The 12,443-nt window shown below is 49.4% G+C and overlaps 1 protein-coding gene across 2 annotated transcripts in view; it reads left to right on the forward strand.

Annotated features, from left to right (window-relative positions):
• TRAPPC10 (trafficking protein particle complex 10) overlaps nt 1-12,443 on the forward strand; it is an 88,498-nt gene that overhangs the window by 55,424 nt on the left and 20,631 nt on the right. For both annotated transcript variants that reach the window (XM_032392493.1, XM_032392494.1), the window contains exons 8-16: nt 1,688-1,834; nt 2,484-2,598; nt 3,384-3,460; nt 4,208-4,299; nt 6,374-6,514; nt 6,831-6,943; nt 9,627-10,141; nt 10,932-11,073; nt 12,087-12,245. In XM_032392493.1, the coding sequence (XP_032248384.1) occupies nt 1,688-1,834; nt 2,484-2,598; nt 3,384-3,460; nt 4,208-4,299; nt 6,374-6,514; nt 6,831-6,943; nt 9,627-10,141; nt 10,932-11,073; nt 12,087-12,245 (1,501 nt within the window). The remainder of the gene's footprint in view (nt 1-1,687; nt 1,835-2,483; nt 2,599-3,383; nt 3,461-4,207; nt 4,300-6,373; nt 6,515-6,830; nt 6,944-9,626; nt 10,142-10,931; nt 11,074-12,086; nt 12,246-12,443) is intronic.

Genomic DNA, 12,443 nt, shown 5'->3' on the forward strand with positions numbered 1-12,443 from the left:
CTCAGTGCTCCCCCCCTGCGGCCCTTCTCAGTGCTTCCCCTGCGGTCCTTCCTAGTGCTCCCCCTGTGGTCCTTCCCAGTGCTCCCCCCCCCCCCCCCGCAGCCCCTCCTGGAGCTCTGCCCTGCAGCAGCTCCCTGCTCTGACTGCTGGGTGTCCCCTTTCTCTTCTGGGTTCATCTGAGGCAGAAGCCCTGTGTATAGCCTTGGTGCGTTCCCTTTATTCTCGCTGGCAGATAACGAGCGTGTGCCTGAGGAGAGGTGGCGCGTTCAGCAGAAGCTTCCACGGAACAACTGCCTGTGATGGTAGTGTCTTGTGAGGTGACGGCACTCTGACTGTGCGGTACCTGGGAGCCAGGAGGGCCCGTGAGGCCGGCTCAGCCGACCCAGAGCCCGCCCTGGTGTGACCGGGGAGGGAGGGATGTGCCCTCACCTTGTCCCCGGGCTGCATCCTGCCAGCCAGCTCTTCTCTGCAGCCCTGGCATATGGTCCACCGTCTGGGCCAGAGAGCTTCTGACAGTGTAAATGGTTTCGAGGCCCATTTTTCGTCCGAGAGGATCTAAGTCGTTTATCTCATTTTGCAGAGACTGGGCAATTTAGCTTTTTGGGAACATTGGCACTCTGGTTCCTTCCAGTTGGTTCCAGGTCCTTGTATTTGCGCTCAGCATGTGTCACAGGAGTCTTTTGTCAGCATTAGGCAGCTTCCCTTGTCAAGTGATGTACAATTACCTCTTAAATTCCAGTTTTTGAGTAATAACTGGAGTACCAGTTGTAGATCCCTCCCGGGATTATTGCCACCAGGAAAACGGTCAGCCCCGCCAACTTGAAGTGTTAAGATGCCATTGATGGTGAGACACGTTCCTATTTCAGAGATGCTCAAACGTGGGGAAAAGTGCATGTTAGAATCAGCCATACACAGTAGATGCTTTCTGTATTTGCAATAATATAGCGTTTCCGTTATTAGTTTTGTAATGGGAAGGCTCAGATACGTACAGCAGTAGAGAGGGTAACGTGATGAACTTCTGGGTCCGCCATCCCCAGCTGCAGCAGCTACCAACCTGCACGTGACCATTCTCTTCTTTATCTGTGTCCCTATCCGTGCTCCCCTGGGCTATTTTTAGGCAAATCTTAGACATCATGTTTTATTTGTGGGTGATAGTTCAGAGGGTATCTCTAAACTGCAGGAGCTCTTTTTTTACAGACTTAATCACACCTGAAAAAATGAACAAATTAAATAATTCCTAAGTATCACCTGATAACCTACTTAATGCTCAGATTTCCTGTATTGAGCATGGTCTTTCCGAAATGGGGCCCAGTGCTCACTGAGGTGCTAGCTTCTGCCCTTCATAATGTGTACTCTTCAAACCTAGAGTAAGAGGTGATAGTCAGCCCTTTTTGTAGCTGCCTTTTCTTAATAAGCTTTTCAGAATATATTATTGAAAGTCATGTCCCTCCCAAGCCTCTCATTATCATTGGAAACATAAAACCAAAAACTGTGTTTGGACGTGGATCACCCCTTTCCTGTCTGGAGGCGAACTGATGTGATTGTGGTCATGTCCCCTGTTTCATTCCCATAGCTGTGCAGACGGCAGCCCTAGGTTGGGTTGGTCCTTGAAGGGGCACGCTCACACTAGAGCGTGGGACGGGTGCCTTCCCTGAGCTGTCTTCACGCCCACGCTTGTACCCTCCAGGTCTCTGTCCCGCCCGGTGCTCTGGACTGCTGGGTGTTCCTGAGCTGCCTGGAGGTGCTGCAGAGGATAGAGGGTTGCTGTGACCGGGCGCAGATCGACTCGAACATCGCCCACACTGTGGGGTTATGGAGCTATGCCACCGAAAAGGTAACCTCCCGAATGCAGGCACGGGTGTCGTTCTGGGCTGGGCCCCGGGGCCGGTGGACGGAGGGAGCTGTTTGGAGAAGCGTGGTTCCCTTAGTCATCGCACGGGCGGTTCTTGTCTCTTCAGGGCATGTCTAGTAGGAGTGAGGCACAGAATGGTTCCCTGCCAGTGTCCCTCTTCAGCAGAGACCAAGTGCTTGCCCTGTTCGTGCTGAAGATGCTCTCCACCAGGAGTTGGGGCCGGAGGGGGGGGAGGTACAAAGAAGGGCGAAGTGGGAAAGGTGTAAAAGTGAGAGTGGCTTCTGCCTGTAAGTGATGGAGGGTCACCCCCTGTGTGTGGCAGGATGGCCTGCTGGTGTCAGGTCACCGGGTGCAGACTGGGCGGGAGGCCTTGAAAGCTTGGGACCGTGCAGGTAGGCGAGTGGCCTGAGCTGAGACCTGCTAGTCTTTGGTCACTCGAGTTACCGCGTGGAAGGTGTGAGGGCAGAATGATCCCAGTGAGATGTGTTTCTACATGCAGGTTAGAAGTATTTGGATAGAAAGCTAAGTTTCTTCTAGAATTTAGTTGGGTGTTAATTTTTATATTCAAATTCATAAATTCTCTGCTGACTGCTGTTGCTAGTTACTTGAAATTGTGGGTTTATCTCGACAGCTAAAGTCCTTGGGCTATCTGTGTGGACTTGTGTCAGAAAAAGGACCTAACTCAGAGGACCTCAACAGGATAGTTGATCTTTTGGCAGGTTTGGGAGCTGAGCGACCTGAAACAGGTACTTTTTGATGTGTGTCTGAGCGGGTGGTACAGTGGAAAGTAAGGAGAATGTTGGTTGTATCTTGGCACATTTCATTCAAGTTCTAACCATGTAATCGCTCCCCATTTGGGAAATTAGAGATTATACTCCTTGTTAGCTGACCAGATTAATATGTAAGATACTTTATTTGCCTTTTACTGATGTAAAGAAATGTTAGACATAGTTTAAGAAGTTGGAAGGTTTTTAAAAATGTTTCTGAGTTTCTCACAGGCTTACACAAGCTGATCATGACTTTCTACAGCCTGTGTGGGGTTAAGATCTCCCTCTGAATCACAGGGGATCTAGTTTCCGAGCAATATGGACAGACAAATCCTTTTACCCCATAAGTTACTCATAGGTCATAGAGCCCTTTGGAAGGAGCCTTACTGCTTCTCGCAGGTGTAAACAGAACGGTAGGAGTGAGATTTAGCCAAAGCCTTGCTGCTCTCCGGACCACCTGTGGGACGTGTGATGTTCATGTTGCTGGGCTCCAGCCTGACACACGTGCGATCGCTGTGGAAGTGATGGATGTAAGAACCCCAGTCTCCATCGAGAATGAAATATCACATGCAGGGTTTAGAGTCTCTCATGGCTATTCTCACTGGACAAGCACAGAGGTAGTGATGTGGTTCCAGGTGCATGGCTGTATGTGATTTCCCCGGGCAGCAGGTGAACCCCTGAACCTGTCGCGTTTGAGGGTGGATGTGAACTCATGACTGGACACACTGAGGACAAATAAGGGCTCTTGTTTCTTTTTGTTTAAGCCAACACAGCTCAGAGTCCTTACAAGAAACTCAAAGAAGCATTGTCATCAGTAGAAGCTTTTGAAAAGCACTACTTAGTAAGTATTACAAACGGTACCTGTCTACCCATGGCAGAAAACGGTCTCTGGAAGACTTTGCCGCTACGTGGCCTTGGGATAGGGAATGGGATGGTGTTCGGGACCTCCTTCTTATTGGCCTTTTATGTTTCCTTGCGGTCCCTAGGGAGCTGCAGAGGACACCTGGGATAGTTGTTCGTGAAATGTTCGTTAGGACCTCTGTGCCATAATTAGGCGTAAAAGCATCTGTGGATTTTGTAATTTTGTTCAAAGTGGTATTGCTCATTCAATAGAATAGAAATTATAAGGGACGATAATGAACGGGTTTCTATATACAAAAAAAATGCTTTAGACTTGAACAGAGGTATTGTGCTTGATTTTTAAAAGATTTTGATTTGGAGAGCCTGCGGGAAGCACAGTGCGGGCAGGAGCCGGGTGGGCCGACTGCACTCCCGAGTCCCAGGGAACCTGGGAGCAGTCCCTGTTATCCAAAAAGTGAGAAAAACAGTAAAAATGTTGCCCACGTATAGAAAGTACTTTGAGGAGTTAAATATTCTCTGCCTGCCGAGTTCGTATTTCGGTTGTTATTATGCTTCGTAATTTATGTACAAGTTAATGACTTTGTATAAATTACACATTACATAAAAACACAAACACAGATGCGAAGTAAACAGTAATGGGATGTTAGTAACAAGGTCTTTTGCTTCACCATTGGGTGAGTAAGTGTAGGACTTGCACAGGCTGACGCGGGTGTCTCCTTTCCCGCAGGACCTGTCCCACGCTGCCATCGAGATGCACACGAGCATCGGGAGGACCCGCTCTGCTAGGCTCGTCGGGAAGGACCTGGCAGAGTTCTACATGTAATTGATCGTGAACATTTTTCGGAGTTTCAAACATGTCACATGTGTAGTAGGAAAGGGTCTGTCGCGTGTGGGGTTAATGTGAAGTGCACATAAATGTGTAGAATGAAAAATGTAGAACCTGTCAACCCATCAGCATCAGCTTTGTTTTTCAATTTCTCCTGAAAACCAGATGGAGAGATTTTTAGCTTCTTACCGTTCATATCTGTTACTGATCTTTGTGTTTCTTTTATTTAATTAAATTAATGTAACATACTTCTGTATGCAGGTGGTGTTTAGAACATATCTGATATCTAATATTATACTTTTATTTAATGAAAGAATTAGAGAGGAAATAGGAATTTTTATCCAGTGGCATAAATTGGGATGCAGATTCTGAAATACTCTATCATATAGCATTTTCTCTGGTTCATGTCAGTTGCTTCCTGGGCAGATTGAAAACCTGGAGGTCAGTGATGTGCAGTCCCTGCGTGTGTTCTGTGTGCGAGAGAGGGCTGCTCTGGGGGAGACGGTGTGCACAGGCTGCAAACGTTGCCAGTCTCGCCCCAGCTTTAGGGTCGGGTGCTAGAGATAAGACTCAGAACTTGGCATTTTTCTCATGTGTTTGATAAAATCAGCCTACTGAAGAGAAGAAACCCTGGCCAGCAGTGTAATTGCTATTTCAGAGCTCTGGAAAGGAATAGAAATTCTAAGGGAAAAGATGTTTAAGTCTTCTCAAGTGTGTGCTTGAAATGCTATCTTGAAATCTAGAATTAATAAAGTAATTTTATTAGATGAAACCAGAAAGAATAATTTAACTGGTTAAAGTAGCTGCAGAGGGATTCGTGTATCATCTGGATGAACTTCCTGGTTTTCCAGATGTGGTTGGGGCAGCCAGTTACGCACCTGACGGCGAGCGGTCAGGGCTAGAGTTTGGCGCTCCTGAGTCTCCCATCTAGGGAATCTGAGGAGTAAGTGTTTAGTCAATGGGGCAAAGAGGCCGCATCCTCAGATGCTGTGAGTTGAGCCCGCCTGGATGCCAGTGCATCCTGAGGCCGGGAGCCCCGGTGGGATGGCACTGGAATGCTAATCAGAGACTTGGGGTCCTGGTTCCAGCTCGCCACAGACTAGCCGGGTGGCTCCTGGCTTCCATCTCTGGGGGCTGAGGAGTGGTCTGTGGATCCGGTGCTCTAGAATGTAAGAGTCTTTGGCTAGAGATAGTAACTGAAGAAGCATCGAAGGTTCTGACCCCTTTGAAACACGGGAATATAGGAATACCAACACACATAATGCATGTAATTTGATAGCTTGAACATTTATGTAATTTGAGGATTTGAAAACTCTCATTTCTGTAAGAGGAGGGTAGTACACTGTGGGATGTCTCCCCAGGGTGCCTGGAAAGGGCGAGTGCTTGCTCAGTGTTGGTCTTTGTCCCCTGAGTTCAGTAGCTACAGCCCCGCAGGGAAGGGCAGGGGTCCGTATTGTCACGGAGGCTTTGGCCAGCTCTCCTCAGTTGTGCTTTAAACTTGGTTTTATTCTGGACATCTTGAAGGTTTAAATTGGGACTGGAAGATCCTCTCTTGGGCGATGTGTGTTGCTATTTAAATTCTTCATGGTTCTCTGTAAATCTCTGAAGTCTGCTCAGGGCTGTTTGCCTAAGTTTCAGAGTAGATCCAAGCTCCAGACTCTCAGTTGGGCCATATAGACTGCTTCTGTGTGTGCCTGTTTCTAGTAGGAGGTGTAGCACTGGGTGCAGATTTCACAGCTCCCTGGCTAACTAGCTGTGTACCTGTGGACAAATCCTTCACTTTGCTTAACCTTGGTGTTCTTATGTGTCAGCTTGAAATAGTGAGCAGTGCCTTTACTTTCTTATCCTGAGATTCCCTGTGGAATTCTTTGGCGAGTGTATGATGCTGGGCACACTCTGTGGGCTTAGCATGAGCACGTTTGTTGGGTCCACTTGCACACCCCCTCCTCTGGGGAGTGTCAGGGAAGGACTGGGATGGCGCAGTGTCATGGCTTAGGCTCGCAGTGGGTAGCGGGCAGGTCATGATTATCATGAACCATGACGGAAGCTTGTTTGTCGATTTGCAAGGAGGAAAAAGTCTCCACAGAAGGCAGAAATCTATCTTCAAGGAGCATTGAAAAATTACCTGGCTGAGGGTTGGGCGCTCCCTATCACGCACACAAGGAAGCAACTCGCCGAATGTCAGAAGCATCTTGGACAAACCGAAAAGTATCCTTTAAGTTTGATGTTCCCGTGCAATGGGAGACTTGCTCTCTGTACAAGCAGAGGTGCCCACAGGGAGTGTTTAATAAGCACCTCCCATAGTTAAGAGAGAAAAAGCCTGCCTTGTACTGATGTCCCGTGTCACATGGAAGTTAGGTGCCTCGTCAACATGTCTGATCTCCTTTTGAGTTCCTAATAACTTAGACATGAGGGAGGATCCCCATTGGGCTGCACCTGGAGGCTCTGGGGACCGTGGAGCTGCTTGCGCCCAGTGCCACTCAGGGTGGGGTCCTTTCCCAGACCCCTTGACTCTTCCCTCCAGCTACCTTCAGACCAGTAGCCTTTTGGCCAGCGATCACCACGTAACTGAAGAGGAGCGGAAACACTTCTGCCAAGAGATACTCAGCTTTGCCAGCCGCCAGACAGACAGCCCAGGTCAGACTTGCTCTTTGGGGGGCTGTTAAGAACCTTTTTTGTTTGTTTATATTGAAATCTAGTTACCGTACAGCGTTCTGTTAGTTTCCGGTGTACGATATAGTGAGTCAGCACTTCTCCACATGACTCAGTGCTCATCCCCTCAACGTGACAAGTGTGTTCTTCGTCCCCGCCTCCTCTCTGACTCGTCCCCGCCCATCGCCCCTCTGGCAGCCACCACTTTGTTCTATAGTTAAGAGTCTGTTGTTTTGTCTCTTTTTTGTTTCTTTCTTTGTTTTGTTTCTTAAATTCCTTGTATGAGTGAGAGCATATGGTATTTGTCCCATTTCTTTCTGAGAGATACTTTGCTTTACCGGCTGACAGCTCAGGTCAGAGTAACTTTTAAAACTTCTCATTGTGAAAATCTTCAAATGCTATAGGAAAGTAGAAGGAATAATCCAGTGTTATTGGCTCCCCACCTCGACTGAGCAGATTTGTGGCCAACCTGTGTCTGCCGTCTTGCTGTTGAGCTTCCCCGTGACTGCACACTGCACGTCACACGTCACCCCAGGCCGCTTCGTGTGGCCTTCTGAAATCAGGGGTGCCCCCACCCACCCACTAGTGGTCTATATTCCAGTCTCCCTCAGCGGCTTGGAACATGTTTCTGTAAATTATGTTTATTGGTGTCCAGTCAGGGACCACGTGCTGTCTTTGATTGTTATACCTCAATTCTCTTTTAATTTAGAATAGTTCTTCCCATCTCTGTTTCCTTTTTTAATATTACTAGCTTTATTGAGGTAGAATTCACCCATTTGCAGTGTACAATTGAGTGGCTTTTAGTGTATTCACAAATATGTGCAGCCATCAATTCTAGAAGCCGCATACTTATTTCTTCCCAACTTTCCTCCTACCGCCACCCCCCCCAACCCCTGGCAACCACTGATCCTATAGATGCCTATTTTGTATTTCACGTAGGTGGAGCCATACCATATGTGGTCCTCTGTGACCAGCTTATGTCACCGAGCATCATGGTGTCAAGATTCACCCATGTTGAAGCCTGTGTCAGCGCGTCATTCCTTTTTATGGCTGAATAACAGTCCATTGTATGGATGGACCACGTTCTGTTTATCCATTCAGTTGTGTGACATCTGGGTTGTAAGACACTGACTTTTAAAGACATCGAGCCAGTTATCTCATAGACTTTCCCACCTTTGGAATTTGTTGCGTGTTTCCTCCTAGGAGCGTCCAGCAGGAAAGCAGGTCTGAGAGGCTTAGGTTTAGGCTAATGATTTGGCAGATACACTTCATAGGTGGTGCCGTGTGGTGAGGTTCAACTTGTCACATTTAGCTCCTCGTGTTTAGTTTATCAAGAAGAGTACTTATTTAAAATAATTCCTGCCTTAGTCAGCTTGGGCTGCTATAACAGAGTGCCACAGACCAGGTGCTTAAACAACAGATGTTACTGCTCAGTTCTGGAGGCTGGATGTCCAAGGTCAAGGTGCCATCATAGTTGCTTTCTGATGGTGCGTCTCCTCCTGGCTTGTCCTTACGTGGCAGCGGGAGAGAGAGAGACCGAGATGGGCTTGGGGCGGAGAGGGGAGAGAGGGGGAGTGTTCTAGTGTCTCTTTGGATAAGCCCAGTTACCGCCGGACGACCCGTCTCCGCACACTGTCACGCTGGGGGCTGGGACGTCCACTTGCACAGTGCAGTCCGTAGCAGTTACTAGCCACCTGAAGGCCGGTGTTTCCGAAGATCGTGGCTTTAGGTAGCTAGGGTCCCTGATTGCTGGGCTGTAGTTCACTCACAGTGGGCCGTCTGCATGGGTTTCTCAGGGGCAGCGTGGCGCTGGCTTGTATTTGTAGATTCTCTAATGTGCCCCCAGTGGTCATCAGCAATCGTGTGCTGTGTGTGCTTTAGTGTGTGTGAGCCTGGGCTGCTGGCGTGCTTCTCCTGCTGGCGGCCCTGCTGTCTCTCTACGAACAAGATGTTCTAGGATGTCCGCTGTTCTTGTGCTTTTAGTACGCTAATTTCTGCAAGTCCGTCCTGTAGTGGATTAGTGTTTAGTAAATACTGACCAGTCAGTCTGGCAGCCTCGTGGATTTTCTCAACAAGCCGGGTGCTTATAGAAAGGAGGCCAGAGAGTGTAGCGGGTTGTTCCCCCTTAGTAACGGTGGGGCTGGGGCTTCATGGCCCTCTTGGGGTCCAGGAGGCAGGGCTCCCCACTTCATTGGCTGACTTCATAGGCTGGCAAGCACCTGGGTTTATTTCCAGATATACGGGAGGAACATAGACATCTTTACTTGAGAATTTCTTTATGTAGTTGGGAAAGTGGTGGAATTCTTTGAAACAGCTCTAAGAATTGGACTATTTACAAATACAGTTTTAAAATTCAGGTGTTAATCAACCTGTTTTTCTCTTAGGTTTGCCAGAACAGAACTTACAGACTTTAATTTTTTCAGATTTTATGATTTCCAGGGGGCGATGTAGGCCTGCATTTATGTTCTGCTTTTGACAGTGTAGCGTGTTTTGGTGTGTGAAGATGGTGTGGGGTTGGGAAGTTTTCAGCCGTCTCTTCCGACCAGCGCTGCCTCTTGCTTGTGGTGTTGCACGTGCTCAGCAGGCCCCGGGGTGACCAAGGCCCTGCTGCCCGTAGGTGGTCTAGAGCGAGATTTGGAGAGTAACTCGTGGTGATGTGCGTTTACAGGTCACAAGATAGTACTCCCTCTGCATTGTTTTGCACAACTGAGAGATCTCCATTTTACCCCTTCCAACGCTGTGGTCCATGTGGGCGGTGTTTTGTCCGTGGACATAACCATGTGCAGCCAGATGCCCGTCCCTGTCCACGTGGAGCAGATTGCAATCAACGTCCACTTCAGCATCGAGAAGAACAACTACCGGAAGACCGCCGAGTGGCTTACTAAGCACAAGACGTCCAACGGGATTATTAACTTTCCAACGGAGACCTCACCTTTCCCTGCATCCCAGAACAACTTACCAGCGCTGGAGTTGTATGAGATGTTTGAGAGAAGTCCCTCTGATAATTCCTTGAACACAACAGGGATTATATGCAAAAATGTCCACATGCTGCTGAGAAGGCAGGAGAGCAGCACATCTCTGGAAACACCCTCAGGCGTGGCTCTGGAGGATGGGGCCCACGTGCTGAAATGTAACGACGTGACTCTGGAACCGGGGGCCAATAGGATAACGTTCAGGACGCAGGTATGTGTCGGGATGGAGAGCTCAAAACAGGAAGGGTTTCGAGCTCGCCGGAGCTGTTGGCAGTGTGATGAGAATGCGGTGGAGGCCTCTGTGTGCTACCCTGGGTTTTTGTTTATATCCTTAAAGAAAAATAGACTGGTATTCTAAAAAATCTTTGACACACAATGTTACGACAGTTGATAAATTTTGAAAGAAGTTAGCATGGGTAATTATTTTCGCTCTCACTCGGTTTAGAGTTTTTTCCGTTTGCATTAAAATACACCCTCATTTGTGGAAATGACATTTCAGAGAAGATGGCCCGGGTCCATGTTAAACTTTGTTTTCCTGTCGTTGGCTGCGTGGGTACCAAAGCAGCGGCCCCGACTGCTCTCACACACCGCTTCCCCAAGGCGCTGTGTCCTGTGAGTCCCGCTGAGCGAGGAGGGCCCGGCCAACAAGGCACTGTTGTCACGTGTGTTCTCAGTCGAGGCTCAGAGCAGGTCTGAGGTCTCAGGCTAAGGTTCCATGGAACCCCTTTCAGAAGAGAAGGCCACAAAGGACGTGTGTTAACTTGAAAATACATTCTTAGAAGCAGAAAGGCACATTTAAGCCTCGGTCACTTAGAAACTCCCCGACCGAGGGACTCTGAGGCTCTCGTGAGCAGCCCACGGGCCGAGGCAGAAGCACAGAGCGCTGGGACAGGACAGGGTGAGGAAAACGGGCATTCCCCAGACATGGTGGTGTGGCCTCCCTCGGGAAGGCCGTTCCAAGAGTGGGGGGTGACTTTCCGAATGCTCGCCTCTGACCCTAGGCCAAGGAGCCCGGGACATACACGCTGCGGCAGCTGTGCGCCTCGGTGGGCCCGGTGCGGTTCGTGCTCCCTCACCTCTACCCGCTGGTGCAGTACGACGTGTACTCGCAGGAGCCCCAGCTGCGCGTGGAGCCACTGGCCGGTGAGTGGGCCGCCGGCTGCCGGGAGCCCCGTCCAAAGCTGCTGTTCTTCTCTTAAGTCCCGACATTAGAAGGAGTTGGTATCAGCAAGTTATTGAAGACCACGTGGCACTTGATTAAGACACTGATGCGTTGCTGGGGCTGAACAGGATGTATTGATTTGGCTCGTTTCTTCCATTTGGGAAAAAATTCAAGGAAAGCCTTTTTTTCTATTTAATCTCTCTACACTCCCTACTTTTCTGATTTTAAAAGCCTCCCAGGGCCACCAGGAAAGGTCCTCAGATGCTGGACAGCCTCTCAGACGGTGCCGTCAGAGGACTGCTCATGGGAAGAGCCGGGCGCCCCTGCTCTGAAGGCCTGGGACACCCCAAACCAGACCGGGGCCCGGCCGGCCGTGCTCCCGCCTCTGCTCCCGTCTATGGCCCCTCACTCCCGTTCTCACTTGTGCCTTCCCATCCCTCTCATCTGTCCACTCCTCCTCCTGGGTCCTGATCTCTTGCCTTCTTCCTTCTGCCGGTTCTGGTGCGGGACTCTTGGGGAGCTCGGCCCATCTCCACCCTCCATTCCCGTCTGGGGGAAAGCAGTAGCCGCCCCCTTCTCCCAGCGGTTTCTGAACCAAAGGTCCTGAAGGCCTCACCTGAAAAGGCTAGAAACAGTTCTGAAGAGCATGAATAGTACATGCACTTTCATTAGTCTGTTCTTTAGGGTCCTTAGCTGCTTCTTTCTTACTAACTTACTGGCAGGTGAATTTTGGGACCGTCATAGACATGCTTGCCACTGTGAGCCCTAAGTCTGTCTTCGGTGCTAATAAGACTCAGATTCTCTTGTTCCCAGCAGGGGGCCCCATCAACCCTGCATCCATGTGATCGAGATGAAACGTGAGGGTGGAGGGCTGGAGCTGGGAGTGAAATATGGAGTCTTTACAAGGAATAAATCTGCTTTAGCACCCTTTTAACCTCACAGCAGGCCCTCCATCGATTGATTGTGATGCTGATTGCCGTCTTCTTCCCTTCAGATAGCCTTTTGGCTGGTATTCCTCAGAAGGTAAAGTTCACTGTGACTACTGGCCATTATACAGTAAAAAACGGGGACAGCCTCCAGCTCAGCAATGCGGAAGCCATGCTCATCCTGTGTCATGCAGAGAACAGAGCAGTGATCTACTCCAACACAAGAGGTGAGGCGGCAGTCGCCTGGTGAAGGTGGACTCCTGCCATCGTTGTGCACTGTGAGGCTGTAAGGCGCCTGTGGCCCCCGCCATCCGCAGGCAGTGTCTGAGGACCACTTCTCCCTGCAGCTCTTTTCATGGCCATGTCCTGCCCGTAGGTGGGCTGGGAGCCTGACCTTGGGCAGGACATCATATTTGAGATGAATA

Source organism: Phoca vitulina, unplaced genomic scaffold (assembly GCF_004348235.1).
Source record: "Phoca vitulina isolate PV1807 unplaced genomic scaffold, GSC_HSeal_1.0 scaffold68, whole genome shotgun sequence".
Classification (NCBI taxonomy): Eukaryota; Metazoa; Chordata; class Mammalia; order Carnivora; family Phocidae; genus Phoca; species Phoca vitulina.